The sequence below is a fragment of the Hemibagrus wyckioides genome, linkage group LG16 (assembly GCF_019097595.1).
Source record: "Hemibagrus wyckioides isolate EC202008001 linkage group LG16, SWU_Hwy_1.0, whole genome shotgun sequence".
Classification (NCBI taxonomy): Eukaryota; Metazoa; Chordata; class Actinopteri; order Siluriformes; family Bagridae; genus Hemibagrus; species Hemibagrus wyckioides.
In genome coordinates, this window is record NC_080725.1 from 18577404 (window position 1) to 18599119 (window position 21716).

The 21716-nt window shown below is 36.3% G+C and overlaps 1 protein-coding gene across 7 annotated transcripts in view; it reads right to left on the reverse strand.

Annotated features, from left to right (window-relative positions):
* Window positions 1–152: 152 nt before the first annotated feature.
* dmtn (dematin actin binding protein) overlaps window positions 153–21716 on the reverse strand; it is a 29758-nt gene continuing 8194 nt past the window's right edge. For 3 of the 7 annotated variants that reach the window (XM_058412586.1, XM_058412585.1, XM_058412587.1), the window contains 15 exons: window positions 18311–18368; window positions 17804–17866; window positions 17504–17659; window positions 16447–16491; window positions 13023–13152; window positions 12544–12588; window positions 12271–12417; window positions 11734–11843; window positions 9814–9919; window positions 9300–9358; window positions 7980–8028; window positions 6733–6740; window positions 5804–5869; window positions 4702–4782; window positions 153–4031 (listed from right to left, as the gene is read on the reverse strand). In XM_058412586.1, coding sequence (XP_058268569.1) covers window positions 3918–4031; window positions 4702–4782; window positions 5804–5869; window positions 6733–6740; window positions 7980–8028; window positions 9300–9358; window positions 9814–9919; window positions 11734–11843; window positions 12271–12417; window positions 12544–12588; window positions 13023–13152; window positions 16447–16491; window positions 17504–17659; window positions 17804–17866; window positions 18311–18319 — 1188 coding nt within the window. In that variant the 5' untranslated portion in view covers window positions 18320–18368 and the 3' untranslated portion in view covers window positions 153–3917. Of the gene's footprint in view, window positions 4032–4701; window positions 4783–5803; window positions 5870–6732; window positions 6741–7979; window positions 8029–9299; window positions 9359–9813; window positions 9920–11733; window positions 11844–12270; window positions 12418–12543; window positions 12589–13022; window positions 13153–16446; window positions 16492–17503; window positions 17660–17803; window positions 17870–18310; window positions 18369–21716 lie in introns of all 7 variants that reach the window. The other 4 variants (XM_058412583.1, XM_058412582.1, XM_058412584.1 and 1 more) reach the window with 2 other exon arrangements.

Here is a 21716-nt window from a genome sequence, read left to right on the forward strand (position 1 = left end):
AAGAAATGCTGAAAATAATTAGTTAATTAATTAGTTAATTAATATAATAATTAATTATATTCTCAGCTTGGGTTTCTTTAACCTACCAGACAAATATAGATATAGTTGGAACTTAAGGTTAGATGTATTATTAATTTCCCAGATGCACTCTGTGAACAGACACAATGACTTTTATTTGTTTTGTACACATATTTATGGAGCGGACAGTAAAATGACCATGATACACACATGAAGCTGTGAACAGAAACATTTTGTGGATTATCACATGTGTATTAAGCATGCAGTACATGATTTACCAGCAGCTGACATAGGACCGGTGATGTTATCCGTTAAAATATACAACTACATAATACAAAGTTTAAAACTGTAGCTGTTACACACTGATAATAGTCTAAAAGATTTTATGATGGGACAGACATGAGAAAAAGTCTTACCAATAATGTAGTTTTCCAGACTTGGGGTAAAATAATAAACAGAGGCTCTTCCCAGAAGTGTGTGTGTGTGTGTGTTATCATACTGGTGAAAACATAACTGGTTCAAAATGAACAAGACTGAAGAGAAGCATATGATTTACAAAGCAGGATTTAGGATGCTAAGCAGAATACAGAAATGAAATCTCTTTAATTCCCATCATCTCTTCTTATTTCTGAATAAATTCAACATATGAACTTGATACCGATTTGTGTTTTTCTAAAAATCCTCACCAGAAAACAAATCTAAATCTCCTGTACTCAACCTACTCACAATTTCTCAAATCATCATGGCGTTACAAATTTCTTTCTGTTGTGAATCAGCCAATAAAAGTCCATTATTTCGGATTCATTTTTTTCCGAATAGTAATTGAGTATTATTCCACAAATCTGATTTGAAAACTGTATGAATGAACTGCTCCAGTAAGTTTAAAACAAAGCCCTTTACATTTTTCATATCAGTAATTGCAATCATTTTGATTAGTTGATTTGAATAACAAAAATAAATACATAAATAAATAAAATGAAAAAAAAAAAACATGTTTAATTTAAATAATGAACATCTAAGGGCATCCTTCCATGAGTGCTGATCACAGCCCTGCTCCCTTACACCATTTGTATCACTCTACTTGTCTGTGTTTACTACACTACCTCCAAATACAGCAACAGTTTGTTACCTTGAACCTGTTACTGCACTTACACTATATTGCCAAAAGTTTTGGGACACACCTCCAAATCATTGTTGTCTTTCAGGGGTTGGGCTCGGCCCCTTAGTTCCAGTGAAAGGAACTCTTAATGCTTCTGCTTCATACCAAGATATTTTGGACAATTTCATGCTCCCAACTTTGTGGGAACAGTTTGGGGATGACTCCTTCCTGTTCCAACATGACTGTACACCAGTGCACAAAGCAAGGTCCATAAAGACATGGATGAGGGAGTTTGGTGTGGAGGAACTTCACAGAGTCCTGACCTCAACCTGATAGAACACCTTTGGGATGAATTAGAGCGGAGACTGCGAGCCAGACCTTCTCGTCCAACATCAGCGCCTGACCTCACAAAAGCGCTTCTAGAGGAACGGTCAAAAAGTCCCACTCCTGAACCTTGTGGAAAGCCTTCCCAGAAAAGTTGAAGCTGTTATAGCTGCAAAGGGCGGAGCCAACTCCATATTACATTCATGTGCAAGTAAAGGCAGATGTCCCAAAACTTTCGGCAATACAGTGTACCTCTGGTTGTGATCACATGGCAACTCTATACACTATATCCACTATGGCATCTTTGGGAGCTTGGGGATAATAGACAAAATGTTTGGTCACACAGTGCCCGAATTGTCATTTACTCTATATTCATTTCCTATTAATAGAATTACAATTCTAGAATTAGAAAAACATTCCAGAAAATCCATGAAACCTTCACTCTCTCATCTTAAGCCCTTTGTAATGGCTGTCATTTTTAATTTGTAATATTTGTATGTAATCACATATTTAAGTATTCATGAAACTTTAGAAGTCCTTAGAAGTCCATTATTTGCCATTTTCATTATGCAGAATTTCTGTTCTTTTGTTCCTCAGTGCAGGGAAATAGGTCAGAATACTTGCCTGTGCTTATCTGATATATGTATATAACAGAATAAATAGAAAGAGATTCAGATTTAAAGGGTTGCTCCTTTAAGACAGAAGCGAAACAGTCAAATTCATGACATCTAACCTCTATGATTCTTTGCATACTTTGCATACGGACGTGGGGTTTTGTGTTTTGCATTTGAACTCAGCATGAGCTACTGCCTTCGTATGCAGCAGACATTCTAGCAGACTGTACGAAACCATGACTCAGGATTCTGTCTTATAAACCCGATGTTTCAGTCTGATATAACCAGGCTGGCATATTAAGCATGTGTATATGTGAAATATTACGTGGTATAATAATCACTTGTCCCTGACGTTACAGTTACTACACTGTGTGAGAAAGTAAAAAAAGAAAAGAAAAAGAAAAGCTGAAACACACGAATGCTTGGTATGAAACCTGTAGTCAGACGCACAGACGCTAAGATAATATCCATGCAGAGTTACAAAATAGATGCTTTTGCTATAGATGTGCAGGATTAGAGGTTCACTTTATGAGCATGGCTATGAATAAATAAATAAAATATTTATACAGTGACACCATTGGGGTTTTTTTTTTTTAGTGACAATAAATGAGCATCGTGTTCATAATATCTGTGATCGTAACACAAATGTTACACAAACTGACCTGGGCACTTTGAGAATCTCACTAATATAAAAGGAATAAGGCGATAATCTGGGCTTTTTAGAAGCAGTTCTTCTAGAATTAGACTCTGTGTATGTACAGTTATATTTGGATGATATTTTCTTGACTGTATGTAAGTGTACTATTAAGCTGTATATTATATCACTAAAGCTACTCCTGAAGATTAACCCTCCTCCATTCCCCTCTCCACTTCTCAGCCATACTGAGATTATTATATAGCTCTGTGCTACGCTCTGTTCTGATTGGTCACAGGGGGTTTAGGGAAACATATCTTACTACAGGTTAATACCGCTGACGTTAGCTGGTTAAGCGACATGTCATCATGCTTTGCCTTAAAACCGCTCCGTTTGCCATCTAACAGTCAAGGACAGTCAAAACTAACAGCCCCAAAAGATGTCCCCTATCACAGAAACATATTCCATACTGAGAGTGTCTTCACATGATGATGGAACTTGCAACAGAGGCGATCACCTGTTGGCACTGATTCTGTGATAAGGTCTGTCTGTACTTAAACACTTGCTTTCATTGTCCGTGTTTAAATTGTATTGTATTCCTCTAACTCCATGGAACTGCATTGCTTTGCTCAATCATTCATCTTCATTAAGCACTCCGTCCACGTCAGTGCCACACCCTGAATGGGATTTGGGGACCAATTTAAAGTATCCAATCTACCTAGCAGCATGTTGGAGTAAACTGGACAAACACAGATACCAACACTGACACAAACCCTAAACAATGGAGCTGTTAGGCAGCAATATTATCCACTGCACCACTACAGTGCTCCATAATGTTATTCTGCTAGCCAATTAGCATGCTAACTATCTAGCGAGCCAGATGCTGAGGATGCCGCATTTCTAATCTAACAGTAGCTCATGAAAGGCATTTTTCATGAATCCATTATGTAAGACCGAGACACGTCTGGGCCTATGCTAATGCAAAGTGGATCAGAAAAGCTTTACAGGAAGGTCAAATCTTCAGGAGAAAATGGGTTGTGATCTTTGACCTCTGTTTTAGAACATTTTGACTTACTGCACACAGAGAGCACGAGTCTATAATAGATGTACACAAGCCGTACGATACGTGTCGGAGTTAACGGTCGATTATGCGTGGTTTACTTATCCTGAAACGTCTGAGTTGTGTTAGTATCAGAGAACGCTTTTGTCCATAGGCAGATCCTCAGTGTTAGAAAAGAGAGACTTTTTTCTTCAGTTCATTTCTTTTCCACAGAGACAGACGATCGAATTCCCCGATCGGCATCCCGAATAAACTCTGGAAATCTTCAGGAGAGAGATGCCTCTGTGGGGTAGATACGAGACACAAATGATCATGATGAGCAATTACATGACACAAACATTATATTCCAAAAGTCTGATCCACTATCAACAGTTATCCTATTTGTAATTAATACTTATACAACCATGCTGTGGAATTCTGAAATCTGATTGGTTGATTATTGCTTTATAACAGGAACTCAGGCACTGGTGCCAACTACGAGGCAACTCACAGGCTTATAATAATATGCTCATTCTAATACATTATTGTTTCTATATGAACAACTTAGATAGGAACCATGGATTTAAGAAAAGCGTGTAATTGTCAATATGATAAAGTTTTCTGTAATAGGCATTTTTTGGAAGGTGTCTCCAGTCTCGGCGCTTTGTAACAGTCAGAGGTAAAGCTGTAACTTTAGGTTTTATTATTAGGTTTCAGACATATTTCTCATACAAGGATTTTTCTCACACACATATGCTCCATCTTAAACAATGTGTTCATCAGCAGACCAAGTTTATTTGCCAGTTCTGTGTGATTTGCATGTTATCTGATTCAGCCAAAGAGCTAATTAAATATTTATTATTAATATATTTCACAGCAAATGTTAACGTCGTTCACTGAAATGGAATCAAAATACAAAACAATCAGGTATAAGCAAATAACACGGAGCAGTGAATTCTGTAAATATTTGTACCTCTAGTCTGGTTCTGTCCACTCCGGGTGGAAGCTTACAGCGCCCTCTGTGGTTTACAATGAGCATTTCATATGGATAAACCTGGAACCAAAACACAAGCAGTTTCTACACTTTCTGATTTGAAGTCAATCAGAAATTAACATTGTCCACTAGATATAACAAATTTGATTTTGTCCTCTGTGCCAGTAGGCCTTTCTACTGGTCAGTTTTAGCGATGGAGGTGTGTCCTTTGTGTCTGTCAGTCACAGTAATTGAAGAGTTACCTCTGTGTCTGTCAGGCTTAGTGATTGAAGTGTGGCCTTTGTGTCTGTCAGTCTTAGTGATGGGGTTGTGGTCTTGGTGCCTGTCAGCCACAGTGATAAAGGCATGGCCTGTGTTCCAGTCAGACTGAGTGCGCTTGTCAGCCCCAGTGAAGGACATGTGGCCTCTCTGTATGTCAGTCCCAGTGAAGTTGGTGTGGCCTTTGTGCCTGTCAGACCCAGTGAGGAGGTGTGGCCTCTGTTCTTGTCAGAAGCATTGAAACTAGCCTGTGTTCCTGTCAAAGTACAGCAGGTACAACATTTTAGACTGCAGTATGACCTCTGTGAATGTCAGTTTCAGTAAAGGAGGTGTGGTCTCTATCCCTGTCAGACTCTGTGAATGTCAGTCCCAGTGAAGGAGGTGTGGCCTCTGTGGGTGTCAGTCCCACTGACAAAGAAGATAAAGATGACATCTGTGCATGTCAAACTATTTTATCCAAGCCACTTTTCTTCTGATTTAATCCAGCCATAGATATTGATTCACAGTTCTAAATAATATCGTACTGCATCTCTGGCTGCTCTCAGACATTGATTGCTGATTGTATTGTCAGGAGAAATACACACCTCTTATGCCCCTGACAGAGAGAGCTGACATCAAATTAAATATTTAGGCCCATGTACCAAGAACTACGTATTACAGCTAAAAAGCACATGCACTTGCAACCTCCAAAGTTTATTTTAAACAGTATTGCAGATGCCATTTGATGAATGCAGCATTATGAGATGTGAAAATGAAGCATGAGATTCACGAGGAAATACGGCAAACTTTGGAGGAGCTCTTTATATTCTGATCTCGGCCTCACCTTCTGCTCCAGCATGCTAGGCAGCGAGTTTCCTCGATCCATTCTCCCTCTCTGAGTGTCTCCGTTCTACACACAACGGATTCGAGAGTGGAGCGCCACACACACACACACACACACACACACACAGAACGCACACAGTCATCATGAGTCACTGCAGATCGTCAAGCGTTAGTGTGAAAGCCCTTCATCAACAGGACCTCACAGTAATGAAAGCTCTCAGTGTCTTTATCAAGCCAAAGGCGTTGCAATTAGAGTGTGACAGGGGTGCGGAGTATACAGCTTTCCTTAGTGTCAAATTTTTACGTTTTCTTTGCTGACTTCCTCGCCGTTGATACCAGCTTATCCTTTCATTAAAACTGAAAAAGAGCTTCTGTGGCTACCTTCCTGTGAAAACATTCTGCAGAACAATACTACTGATAATGACAATCTACTCTTATCCAAAACCTTCAGGAAATGATTTGAAGTTTCACCGAATAGTCATAAGCTAGAAAAAGGGACAGGAATAGCTATATTTATACACACGCCAAGAACTCTAGATTCTCTGAATATGCAAATACACTCAAGCCCTGCTCCTTTCCTGGTAAACTAGTTCTGGACAAACAGTATTTGGACTCAGATTTGCTGTTATCAACAACAACAACAACAATACTACTACTACTAATAATAATTAGACGTTTTCAAATAAATCCTTTCACCCAAGTTCTGTCTAACTTTTATTAAATGTCACCCTCTAATTGCATGAAGTCGAGATTAAATGAGTTCGTGAGAATGAATAAAGGGCAGGTCAAGTGTACATTAGTGGCAAGGAAAGAAGAGATTAAAGAAAGGGGAAAAGCATGCAAAAAAAAAAAAAAAAGGCGAGACATGATTTTCCTCGTATTTCTACTAGCAGCAACAAGCATGTGATAATGCAAGAAAATGAGCTTCACCTGCAGTCCTGAGGAACACGGTGTAAAGAGAAAGACAAAGAGTCAATCATAAAATATTACACTATTTAGATGTCTATAGACAACACATACACATGTATAACAGACATATTATTATTTTTTAATATAAAATAAAGCTAAAGTCAACGATACATATGCACTGTTCGTGTCATGAACAAGTCTTTCTTTCATGGTTTTAAAAACGTACATGCCCAGAAAACACATGTTCCTCATTCATGCATGTTTGTCATGTGATAGACTTTATCTTGAGAGCACAAAAATCACTGAGAAACACTGCCTAGGGAGTTAGAGAGCCCTTGATCTGAATGCAGTAGGGGGGATTATCTGAAGTGTCTGAATTATAATTCTATTATATATTGCCGTTGGAAAAAAAATAGCGTGATTAACCATGGATAGGGAACTGTTTTCTTATTGGCTGATATTTCTGCATTACTTAAGACTTTTTAAAATATATATGAATATTATATATATATATATATATATATATATATATATATTTTTTTTTTTTTATTATATTTTACATTTTCTATTTTATTTTATTATATATATATTATTATATATATATTTTCTTTTTACAAATAATTCACAGTTTTTTATGTTATTTACGCCAACATTAATCAGAGTTTAGTCTTGGGCAGTCTTTAGTCTATAGGCTTGACTCTTTGCATTTGTCTTTGCTATCCTGTGGTTAAATAATAATATAGAATTATAGAAAAAAATATATATAAAAGATATAATATAAAATATATCAACATTAGATATATAATATAGACATATAATATGGAAAAATATAGAATCTATATAGAAAGGGATTTTTATAAGCTATATTGAGTAAGAGAAAGAAAAGTAAATATCAGAGAACTAATCCTAAACTATCAAAATGCAACCAGATTATGGCATATGCTTATATAATTATTACAGTAAATAGGTAATATATTGATTACTTAATTATTATATTACAATTTCATATCAGTTAGGAGAAGGCAAAACACTTACAAAGCCTTAATCCCTGGTAGGAGTGGTTTATCTCAGCAAATACATCATACCCCAAATATCTGAACATACTCTGTAGTGGCTTTCACCTCTATCTAAATATTTCTATTCAATTCTATTCTGCATGCATAGCTGCATGTAGTTACATCTTATATAATTAATATGTTCATTACAGACTGATTTATAGTTGAAAGTGATCAGATTACACCGACATGCTCTATTTGTTGTTGTCTTACCTGTTCTGGCTTTTTCACTGTCCATGGATGCAAATTCAGCAGACTGCAGCTATAGACAGGAAACAAGAAAGAGTGAGAAAATCATTCTGCGCAGTCATTGTCACTACATAGGATCGTGTAATTCTTTGACTTCAGACCACAGTAAAAAATAAACAATAGCTCTATTTTACATCAGATTAGACTGTGTGTTCGATAGAGAGGTTAAGATTGGATTTTGGTTCACACCACAGGAAAATCTGTGTAGGTAGGGAAAAATCAGTCTGATTATCCTCCAGGCCTTACCCACAGTGTGCACTGTGATTAAACATCAGGTAGGTGTAATTAAACATTATAAAGCTGCATTAGCATACAGCACAGAAGTCACATAGCTATCATTCCTGTGTTCTCTACACTATGCAGCCAGGTGTGCAAAAACATCTGGCCATATGCTTGTTGAACATCCCATTCCAGATTTGGTCTCCCTTTTGCTGTTATAAAAGGGAGAAGCTCCACTCTTCTCAAAACTTTTCCACTAGATGTTGGAGCATGGCTGTGGGGATTTGTGTTACAACAGCTACAGTACAAGAGCATTAGTGAGATCAGACACTGATGATGGTGAGGAGGTCCGGGGTCAGGACTCTGTGTTCCTCCACTCCAACCTTCACAAACCACTTAGTTAGCTCTCTTAGTTTAAGTGAAAGGAAATCTTAATGGAGTAACATAGAAACCACATTCTGTACAATTGGGTGCTTCCGACTTTGTGGCAACAGTTTAGGGAAGAACCACATACAGTATGTGTGTCAGTTATATATATATATATATATATGTGTTTCTATATACTATTGTCCATATTGCCTATTAACCTAATCATTATAATATTGACTAGTTATTCTTATTTGAGACACAAGAAGTATAAATGTATTTATTTATATTATTAATCTATAATTTATAAAATTATATAAAAAATATATATTATTATTTTTAAAAATATATAATATTATTTATAAAATATATAATATTTTTTTTTATAAAACAATAATATTAATATTAATATTTTTAAATATATAATATTAAAATTAAATTTTCTTATCAACCACCAGTTTTTGTGATACAGCCCTGAGGGTCCATGATAATAAAAGGATGCGCGGGATGATAGTGGTTAAGGCATTGGAGTACTGATTGGAAGGTTGTGAGTTCGAATCTCAGGTCCACAAAGCTGCAATTGGGCCCCTGAGCAAGACCCTTAATTGCTCAGTTGTAAAAGTAAATCGCTCTGGATAAGGGCGTCTGCTAAATGCCAGAAATATAAATGAGTCAGGAAGGGAAGAGCATTGTGGGTACCCGAGAAAGGCCGGAACGACTGCAGGAAGGTAGAGTGGCAGATTTAGATGCAGATGAACCTACAGCCAGAAAAACAAACAAAAAAAAAACCTTCATTACCCTTCAACCTGTTCACAAAACACTGTTTTTCCAATATTTATTTACAATAAATGCATTTTTTTTTAGAAATAAACACCCAGGGATTATATCTGGTTCATATCATGGTTTCATTATAATCGCAAGCAGGTACAAAAATCTATACAGCTGGAACCTTCTCTGTCCAGAACATTTGTAATAACGAATCATGTTACACTGCTGTCTTTATCTGAGTGTCACTTGTCCTTGCCCTGGACCTGCAGAAGTAGCTCTTCAGTGATGTAGAATGGGTTTATAAAGAAGGTTCTAAATGTCACCACTACAGCTTTTTACTGAGCTATTCTGAACCACTGTTTTGGTAAGAGATTACAATGTTCTCATTATCAGCATATGCACACACTCAGAAAACAAAACAATACACCATTAGACCATTACTCACCCAAGTGCATGTGTGTCCTGTCAGGCAGTGAACGAGTTTTCCTCCGGATGTGCACTGATTTCTCTATTTCCTCCTTCAGGATCAGCTTACCAAGGTTGGACTGGATCTGAAAGTGAATTATAATCAGAGAAGTGCATTTACTGTATGGTCATCTGTCCCATGTGATCATTTTCAATAAAAGCTTCACATTTTCAAAGAAGATGATTTTAACCACCTAGAAAAGCAAGGCAGGTTACATTAAGGTTATATACAGAAGGAAACCTCACCATACATTTCTTAGTGTCATTAACTATAACATTATATTACAATGATAATAATTGTAACAAAACATTAAGGAAAATAATTATAATGCAGCTCTTTCAGATGTCTTTATCACAGAGGAGTCCACTGACAAGACAAGCAGTTTACACCGATCAAGCATAACATTATGACCACATGCCTAATATTGTGTAGGTTCCCCCTTTGCTGCCAAAACAGCCCTAACCTGTCGAGACATGGACTTCACTAGATCTAGACTAGGTGTGCTGTGGTATCTGACACCAAGATGTTAGCAGTAGATCCTTTAAGTCCTGTAAGTTGTAAGGTGGAGCTTCCATAGGGTCTTTGTGGAGCCTTCATGGGCCCCACCTCGCAACTTACAGGACTTAAAGGATACTGACAGGACTTAAAGGATACTTTTGATAGATACTGACCACTGCAGAGCGGGGAACACCCCACAAGAGCTGCAGTTTTGGAGATGCTCTGATCCAATGGTCTAGCCATCACAATTTGGCCCTTCGTCAAACTCGCTCAAATCCTTACACTTGCCCATTTTTCCTGCTTCTAACACATCAACTTTGAGGACAAAATGTTCACTTGCTGCCAAATATATCCCACCCACTAACAGGTGCCCTGATGAGGAGATCATCAGTCTTATTCACTTCACCTCTCACTGATCATAATCTTATGCCTGATTGGTGTATACTGCAGTACATGTAAATAGTACACGCTTTTTGCAACTGCTGCAATGTTGTGTGATTAAAAAAGGAATATTTGTATTCTTTCATACTATAGCATTATTGCATTATCCGATCTGATTAGACAAAAGATCATCTTAACATATAACAAAATAAAAAAATATATACTTGTTTATATATACTATTATATTATTATACTATTATGTATAAGCTTTATTTATTTCATGATTAAATAGTTAAGGGAGGACTATTTGCCTAGGAAAAGTCGAAAGACGGAGGACTTTCCCAATAACAGGCTAAAATTTTTCTCTCTTATTATTTTCAAGAGGAAATGAAGGAACAACTATTTAAAGGTTCTATAAATATAGGTGATAAAAATCATTTGTATTACGGACATTTTACAATAGCGAACACAACTGTAAATGGATAGGAAATGTAATACGTGCTTCTATAATAATATATATAGTTAAAAAAAAATTAATTTCTGGCAAATTGCTCGTGTGTGAAATAAAACAGATGTTTTATTAAAAGCAAATAATCAATTCAGTGTGATAACACTAGGTCTGCTTTATGGCAAGCCACATCATACCAGGCCATTATTGATTATTTTCCTATAACAGAATCATTTTTTTTTTATCTCTCTATTCACTTTCATGTGCCTACTTGCATACTTAATTTTGTTTCAAGGTCTATTGAATAAATGTCTTTGTTATGTACTGGAAATGGTTACTAGTGAACAAGTAGACTTATGTGCTTACCTTTATGTTGATCCAATGTTGATATTTTTAATACAGGTTAATACGGTAAGGCACTTTCACTTTACTTCAAATGAAAGAGATTTGAAGGTGGAGGACACTCCTCTTAACTCACAGCCTTGTTGATTTCAGATAAAAGCCTCTCTAACAGCATTGGCCGTGATCTCGAATGTCTGCCTGGTGTTGTGTGGGTGTGTCTGTTCTCTTACTTTGTTAAGCTCTTGCTCCTGCAGCTTTTTTGCGTCCTCAGTCAGGTCTTCAAAGTCGTCTTCCTCTACAGCTTTGCCCTGTTCTGCTGCCTTCCTCTTCCATTCAATCTCTACAGGGAGAGGCACAGAGACGAGAGGCATGCTTAGCTCTGCACATATACCGTGTTATACATATGCAATGATACATGCATTTATATAAAATTTATTTTAAAAACTTGATAAGGCCTGACTAAAGAAATAAATTATGAGCTATATGATTTTATATTATGATTTAAAAATAAGGAAAATAATATAACACTAATAAAAATGTAAAACACAATCAATCAATAAATAAATAAATAAATAAATAAATGAAAATAAATAAATAAATAAATAAATAAATAAATAAATATTTAATTCTTTTTAATAAAAGAAATCTAATGTAGAAATGTAATATAAATTCAGTTTTCATCTTTAAACAATATAAAATCCTATACCTATTGTTATAATATATTATTGTATGTAAAAGTTACATATAGTTACAATCTACTAGCTTACCCATGCTAGCCAGTGATGGCGGACAGGGCCAGTACTCTGTCTCTATTTTGGATGGCTGGTTGGGATCGGGAGGCTGGGCTGCTGGGAACTTAGAGGACAAGATGATGACGTCATCTTTATTCTTATTTTGAGATGCTGCTGATCCCTCTAGAAGGCAGAGTGAGGTTTAGAGTAAATAACGGTCAGTGTCAAATAACAGTGTCTGCTTCTCTGAGTCTTGTAATGTTACTACAGTCATGTGAACAACATGATTAAAGAGATGAGAGCGAATACCGTGCTTGTAAATGGGAGGCTTGCTGTAGATGTTGGTTCCGTTGTCTGAAAGATAAAGAAACACAATAAAATGACTGTTGAGATCAGATCAGTGGTTGTGAGTTATTACAGAGTTGCCTCCTCAGTAGAGGTGAGTTATTGGACTGCATTATTTTAAGTGAGCTGCATGGCTGATTTTTTGTACCTGTTCAGTACATTTGACCTGAATGGAAGGGGTTTAAATGGTTAGTTTGGGATAGATGGGATTTAATTGGACTTTTTCAGTACAGGTTGTGAATTTGAATCCAAGGAAGGACCACTGCTGGGCCCTTAAGCAAAGCCCTTAACCCTCAGCTGCTCAGTTATATACATGAGATAAACGTAAATCACTCTGGATAAGGGCATCTGCCAAATCTGGTGAATCTACTTGGACTTGTTCAGTACAGGTGAGTTATCAAATATGTTCAGTACAAGAGTGTTAGGCAAGAGAACTGACAGACCTGGTCTGTGGAAGTGCTGTATGGGGCCTCTGGATGAGGTGCTTGTTTTGCGGAGCTGCACGGTGGAGCCCATGGAGGATGTGGTTGGCGAGTCATGTTCCACCCACTCCTTTTCTTTGGAGCTGATTATCTGGGCCAAGGAACAGATAAAAGAGTAAGCACATTTTATAAATCAATCAATTCAGTCAGTGGCATATTACTTACGCCTGAATTAGGCTGCCAGCTCATTAGGAGTAATTAGCTGGAGAAAAATCATACAAGTTTTTTCTAATATTTCTGCACAAATCTAGATCATTCAACGAATTAACAGTCATCATGTTAACGTTTTACCACTAACAAAATTTCCAGGATATCTTTGGCTGCTCAGAACCCACAACAACTGAACAGACATGCATTAATCCCCACAGTATCACATAGTGATGACTTCTGGACTAGCCTCTCATTAAGTTTATGATCTATATTTTTTTAAAAATACTTATGCTACCTATGAAGTTTTAAAATAGGGATGCTTGAGTAAAGTCCTAAATATTTCCTGTGTAAAAAAATCACCACACATTATAAATACACTTTTGAAGCTGTCTAGACACGACTCGTTTTTATTTTTTACTTCACACTACCACTGAGTCAGCGAGACCGTAACGATCCGAAGCTGTATTTCAGAAGGCCAGACTGGGGATCTCTCAATCTGACACTTTAGATATATGTGTTGCTGTGATTTACTCCAATGGCCAGCGATAGTAAAAGCGACTTCCTTTCCAGAGAGAGCAATCACGATTATGCTGCTGTGAAGTCTAGCAGCCTAATAAAATTAAAACCTTGCAGAAAATGGATGTTATTGACCAAAACTGACCTTAGATCAGCACTTCTGGCTGGTGTCTGGGCTTAATAGATGCCAAACTAGATGAAAGAAATTCACTTTGGCAGTAGTTTGCTAGCAGTGTTTGGTGGATTATTTTGGAAGATTATTAAACTTTTTAAACGTATTCAATGAGGCATTCAATAAAAAGTTCCTTTTTTAATTTATAAGAGTATAAAAGTTGATTCCCTAACAAGAACTTTTTAAATTCACTTTTTATTTCCATTCTATAAGCTCCTGCTATCTATCTATCTATCTATCTATCTATCTATCTATCTATCTGTCTGTCTGTCTGTCTGTCTGTCTGTCTGTCTGTCTGTCTATCTATCTATCTATCTATCTATCTATCTATCTATCTATCTATCAACCAATGTCTATCTATCTATCTATCTATCTATCTATCTATCTATCTATCTATCTATCTATCTATCTATCTATCTATCTATCTATCTGTCTGTCTGTCTGTCTGTCTATCTATCTATCTATCTATCTATCTATCTATCTATCTATCTATCTATCTATCAACCAATGTCTGTCTATCTATCTATCTATCTATCTATCTATCTATCTATCTATCTATCTATCTATCTATCTATCTATCTATCTATCTATCAACCAATGTATGTTGTCTATCTATCTATCTATCTATCTATCTATCTATCAACCAATGTGTGTTGTCTATCTATCTATCTATCTATCTATCTATCTGTCTGTCTGTCTGTCTGTCTGTCTGTCTGTCTGTCTGTCTGTCTATCTATCTATCTATCTATCAACCAATGTCTATCTATCTATCTATCTATCTATCTATCTATCTATCTATCTATCTATCTATCTATCTATCTATCCATCTGTCTGTCTATCTATCTATCAACCAATGTGTGTTGTCTATCTATCTATCTATCTATCTATCTATCTATCTATCTGTCTGTCTGTCTGTCTGTCTGTCTGTCTGTCTATCTATCTATCTATCTATCTATCTATCTATCTATCTATCTATCTATCTATCTATCTATCAACCAATGTCTATCTATCTATCTATCTATCTATCTATCTATCTATCTATCTGTCTGTCTGTCTGTCTGTCTGTCTGTCTGTCTGTCTGTCTATCTATCTATCTATCTATCTATCTATCTATCTATCTATCTATCAACCAATGTCTATCTATCTATCTATCTATCTATCTATCTATCTATCTATCTATCTATCTATCTATCTATCTATCTATCTATCTATCTATCTATCCATCTGTCTGTCTGTCTATCTATCTATCTATCAACCAATGTGTGTTGTCTATCTATCTATCTATCTATCTATCTATCTATCTATCTATCTATCTATCTATCTATCTATCTATCTATCTATCTATCTATCTATCTATCCATCTGTCTGTCTGTCTATCTATCTATCTATCAACCAATGTGTGTTGTCTATCTATCTATCTATCTATCTATCTATCTATCTATCTATCTATCTATCTATCTATCTATCTATCTATCTATCTATCAACCAATGTGTGTTGTCTATCTATCTATCTATCTATCTATCTATCTATCTATCTATCTATCTATCTATCTATCTATCTATCTATCTATCAACCAATGTGTGTTGTCTATCTATCTATCTATCTATCTATCTATCTATCTATCTATCTATCTATCTATCTATCTATCTATCTATCAACCAATGTGTGTTGTCTATCTATCTATCTATCTATCTATCTATCTATCTATCTATCTATCTATCTATCTATCTATCTATCAACCAATGTATGTTGTCTATCTATCTATCTATCTATCTATCTATCTATCTATCTATCTATCTATCTATCTATCTATCTATCTATCTATCTATCTATCTATCTATCAACCAATGTGTGTTGTCTATCTATCTATCTATCTATCTATCTATCTATCTATCTATCTATCTATCTATCTATCTATCTATCTATCTATCTATCTAATATTATTTTTAACATATATCCTCACAATACAAAGGATTTCACTGATTATAGTACAAAATATAACGTCCGGATGTTTTAAACATGTTGCAGTAGACTATGACTGAGCTCATGTGACCAGATATGTGTTATAGCTTGGATTTTGCCTGTCTAATATTTTTTTAAATTATTGGAGCACAAGCTTACTACATTCAAGCCATCAACATCAATTATTCACACTGAGCAGATTAATAATACACATTTTTGCTTGAAAACCCTTATGTTTGAGGACACATTTGTTTTTGGAGATGTTCAGTGCAGTGTTCGTTGTGTTTGCTGGAAGGCCCAAATTGCTTTCCACAGCCTTTTAATTTCCCAATGTGAAGAACCGGAAGAATAATGTATGCATGTCCATGATAATGTGTGTGATTATTATTGTTTATCTTGTGTAGTAAAATACAATAACGACAGCAATTTCATCATCGCAGCACATCAGTACACAAACCATCGTGCCGCTAATCTATAGTGTAAATATGAGACTGTAGTTTTAATTATATGTAAACATAAAACAGAAGAAAACAACAAAATAGCTGGAAGATAACAATTTATATAACGATAAGCAGATGACTCACCTCTGGGGAAGGTGGGGGGGAGATGGAATGAGGTGACATTGATCTCTAGAGGAGAATAAGAGAGAGAACAGGAAAACAAATGCACACACACACACACACACACACACACACACACATATTAATTAACAAAAAAAATCTCCACTCATTATACACAGGTCTAACAGTCTATATGTACATTCAAGTTACATATATATATATATATATATGTATATACACACACACAGACCAGGCATAACATTATGACCACCTGCCTAATATTGTGTTGGTCCCCCTTTTGCTGCCAAAACAGCCCTGACCCATCATGCACTGTGTATTCTGACACCTTTCTATCAGAACCAGCATTAACTTCTTCATCAATTTGAGCAACAGTAGCTCGTCTGTTGGATCGGATCACACGGGTCAGCCTTCACTCCCCACGTGCATCAATGAGCCTTGGCCGCCCATGACCCTGTCACCGGTTCACCACTGTTCCTTCCTTGGACCACTTTTGATAGATACTGACCACTGCAGACCGGGAACACCCCACAAGAGCTGCAGTTTTGGAGATGCTCTGATCCAGTGGTCTAGCCATCACAATTCAGCCCTTCATCAAACTCGCTCAAATCCTTACGCTTGCCCATTTTTCCTGCTTCTAACACATCAACTTTGAGGACAAAATGTTCACTTGCTGTCTAATATATCCCCCCCACTAACAGGTGCCATGATGAGGAGATCATCAGTCTTATTCACTTCACCTGTCACTGCTTATAATGTTATGCCTGATCGGTGTATATGCATATATATTATATCAGTACAAGTTGTTACACTTACACAACCCCATTCAAAGTTGTTGATAAGTTGTTATATTGTTAGAATAACATAACCGAATGAGTCCATTAATCTAAACCTGTGCTTTGCCTTAAAAGCACTACAGTCAGTGATTTTGTTACAGAAAATTAATCACCACCTTCTGATCAATCAGATAAGAGAATGTGTCAGTGCTGTGGAATAACTCGGGAATAAAAGACACACACCAGCATCATTTTTCACATTTGATTGTGATGGAAACCTCTCTGACCTCTCTGCTCCTGGACTGACTGATACGATCCAAAGTTGACACGTTGAAATGAGGTTCATACACCATCAGGTCAGGTCTCTCCACCTCCAGGATGGCTTTGTCTTTAGGAATTGCTGCTAAGTCTTTATATCCGATCACCTCGTTATCCATTCTGGCCTGAATGAAGGGAACAAAAAAGGTCAGAAATCATTATAGTTTCTTTCTGTGATTGATATAAACAATCCTGATACAGTGATATGGCAGGTGTGTGTGTGTGTGTGAGTGAGAGAGAGAGAGAGAGAATGTAAGAGAGAGACCTACCACAATGGAAGTGGCTGGAGATCCAGGGGCACTAGGACCCCGAGAGGAGGGGGCCGTCCCTGCCTGCTGGTCAAATGTCAATACAATAAGTCAAAAGTCATGCTTAATAAATCCAGACCAGTTTAGTAAGGACTAAATGACAGTGCTTGGATGAGAAGTGAGCTCTATTACAAGCACGATCAGTCAAGCTGAAATGCTGCTCAGAGTCAGGATGCAAGAGTGCATCATTATATTGCCAGGCACAATATACAAAACAGATGCCATCCAAGCACTGCTTTTATTTAATTAAATACCAAATGTTCATCTAGCATTTCCCTCAGCTGATCCTTATTATTCTAGGAGCCATTATAAAGGGTCAGTGTTGAGGCACAGTGAGGGAGATGAGGGTAAATTTTATCTGAAGCTTCTGTTCTGTCCATTTTACAGGAAAAATGACATCACATCCCGGAAAATGTGCATTTGAGTACAAAATACAGTAAATATAAAGACAAAAATCAGTCCTCCTACCTTTTGCATGATGGATATACGCTAAAAACCTCCTCTTGATCCTCTGGGCCTGTCAGATCTGTCATAAAACATAAACAGCAGTGAGTCCCGCTGTTTGTAGATTAGAAAATATGAATATAGTAAACAATACAAATTCGACATCAGGAAAAAAAATTAGAAATGATAAAAAGTTGCCACAAATGCAATTAATTTGCATGTCTATTTTATACAATTTAAATTATATTCCATTTTTAAGTATATTTTCTATGTTCATTTTCTTTATAATAATAATGAGTAGTAAAAAGAGTATTATTTATATTTTAATAAAAAAAATGAAAAAATAAATACAAATTAAAAACCTCCAATTTTACCTTTGCTTCTAGAAAACTTAGATTTTTATTTTTAGATATTTTAGAGATTTACTCACCTAATATTTAGAAATGTATTTTAGGAATACTTATGAATACGTTTATGAATATTTATGTACTCAGCTTGTTGATGTTTATTTTTGTATAATATTTCTGCCACCATTCCTTTTTTCGCCTGATTTACACAATTTAACTGAATTTCCAAAAAAATACCCATCAACTCAGGGTCTACTGAATATGCAAAAAGGAAAAGATCAACATGAGATAATCAGAAGAAAACCATCGTTTGACAGCGCCATTGGTCACATCGTCACATTATTATTCAGCAAAGCACTCAGACGTAAGAATCTTTTGTGTCTGAACTGCACTTTAAGCCATGTCTCAAGGTCAGGGACTGCTGTAGCTGCAATAGTCAGCCTGTATATGTCCTGAACACAGCCTCCCATTTGAGCAGCTGCTTCAGTATCAGGTGTTAGCTTATATAGCAACAATTAATACAGGTATTTCATATTCCAAACATGTACCAGTAGTTTTTTAGACATAGTGTGTTAATGTTAAAATGTTAACTTTACCATAAAGCATTATGACAGGAATAAAACATGAGGGGTGTGCAGAAAATGATTCACCACAGGGTTGTGTGATGCAGCCTGAAATGGAACGAACTATTTACCTATATCAGCACAGATTTATTCCTCTTAAACAACAATGATTATCAATAACTATCATTATTAATTTAATAAACGAAGCCTCCTGGTGGTCCAGCGGCAGGATCCCGCATGCTCATTGCCGTGGCCCGGGTTCGAATCCCAGGCAGGGTGCTAACCCAGGCACTGAAGAATTAACTCTCAGTGCTGGTCCCAAGCCCGGATTAAATGGGAGGGTTGGGTCAGGAAGGCCATCCGGTGTAAAAAAAGCCTGTGCCAAATTGAATCATGTGGACATAAAAACCTCATGTTACTGAAAAACATAAAATGAAGACTTTCCCATATTCGAAGATTTACAGACTCCTTCCATAAATGTCAAAGAAATAAATGCCTACTTACAGAAAGCTTCACCACATCAAATACTAGGCGATTTTCTTCTGGACTATTTTCTTTTTCTTTTTCCATTTTTAATTTGTATAAATTATCCAAGACACATGTTCCTATGAATAAGCTTTTACTAAAAATTATTATACAGAAAACGAACAAACTCCATCAGTCTTTTGACCAATCGGATTAAAGAATTTAACAGCGCTGTGGTATTAAAAAAAAACAATTTAGTGTTCTATTTTAGCACGACAAATCTAAAATAATGGTTTGATAAAATTTCAGATCTGATTTGAAATAATCTTATTGTGAGAGAAGTAGCTACTATTTACCAGAATTCGTTTTTCTGTTGCATTAGAGTCAGATTGTTTGTATACAAGATGGAAAATTGTCAAAATAAGTAAAAGTAAAACAGATGAATTTCATGATGAATGACTTCTACAATAGAAAATTTCAAGTCTGTTCTGAATGAAATCCCAGTTTAGAACTAAACATGCACTATATTTTTAAATAAGTACATATATGAACACTGCAAAACCACATATTTCTGTATTGAAGAGAAATTATGTTAAAATATGAACATGTGTTCAATACTACCTGACGTGAGCTCACTCACAGCTTAATTGTGTCAAATTGTCAACAACAATCAGAGCATCATAAATACGTTTTCTAGTCTCTCTCAAGTGTGCAAAATAAAAAAAATCCCATTTCCAAGCAGCCACTGTGTCAGGACTGTCTGAGTGTCTGTCTGGAAGAAGGTGGTGTAACTCATCGGAAGGTGGGAGGCCACATCCTGTTTTGTCATAAATATGTTTTCTTGCCCTAGGCTGAGGCGGTGGGAAGAAGATGGCTGACTCTATTCCTCTGTTTCAGCCTAAACATAATCCAGGTCAAACACAGACACTCCTGTCTGAGTGAACTGCCAAGAAGCGTTTAAATCATATCAGCTTAGAAACTCCATCATTCTATAACCATCTGAGCTGTGCTCTCTTGTACTACAAGTACCAGGGATGAAAACACTTAAAATAGTATAGCCTGCTAATGCAGGTAATATCAGTGCTAACTGCTAAGAGAGGCCTGTTCTTCAAAGTCCTTTTACGCTTCTATCTATTAAATGACAAAGACTTGATGATTTCTTAGAGATTTATAGCATTGTGGCGTTTGAGAATATTAGATTTCGGCAGTCTTTCGCATCTGATTTCAACAAATTGTGCTAATTAGCCGTATTTCAATTTCATCCAAAGATGTGGAAACCGCTGCTTTGAATATTTTATGGCATGAGCACATTCAGCTAACCGAGAGTACAGTCTGAGAGCCTGCGGGCTTTCTGAATTCACTTCCCTTCAGATGGGGAAGGGGAGAAAGATGCTTTATCGGCAAAAACTGCATAGGTTTTCTTTCGTGCTTGCTGTTGGATATCTTGCTAGTGGCTAAAAGCATGCTTCCTGATCCAGTACCATGTGAAGCAGAGGAAGGACAAACACAATTAGCATTTATGCAGAATGAAAATGACTTCTGCGAGCTTATTACCTACATAACTCACATTAATAAAGGCTTCATAAACTAGACTGTAGATATTTCCATATGCTTCCCACTTTGCAACATTACTGATATGATTAACAGCCGAACCGATTTTAGTCAAACAACTGAGCTGAAAATAAATAAAATGAGCCTTAATTTGTTGCACATATACAGTACACTGAAATGATTTTCTTTGGATATGCTGGCTTGTTAAGAAGTTGGGGTCAGAGCACCGGGTCAGGAGGGAGTATTAAGGATCTTGCCCATGGGTTTGAACATTTGACCTTTTGATCATTAACCCAACGCCTTTAATCACTGACCCATCACTGCCCTAGGACTGAACTCACAACCTTGAGAGAGAAGCTGTATTTAGTGAGCTAATTCTACAAATAATGTAAAAAGTAATTCATTTCAAAGACTAGAGACACACCGGTAAAATATTTATACCTTTAAATTTACTAACAGTAATATCTCAGTGTGTGTGTGTGTGTGTGTGTGTGTAATTGTCAA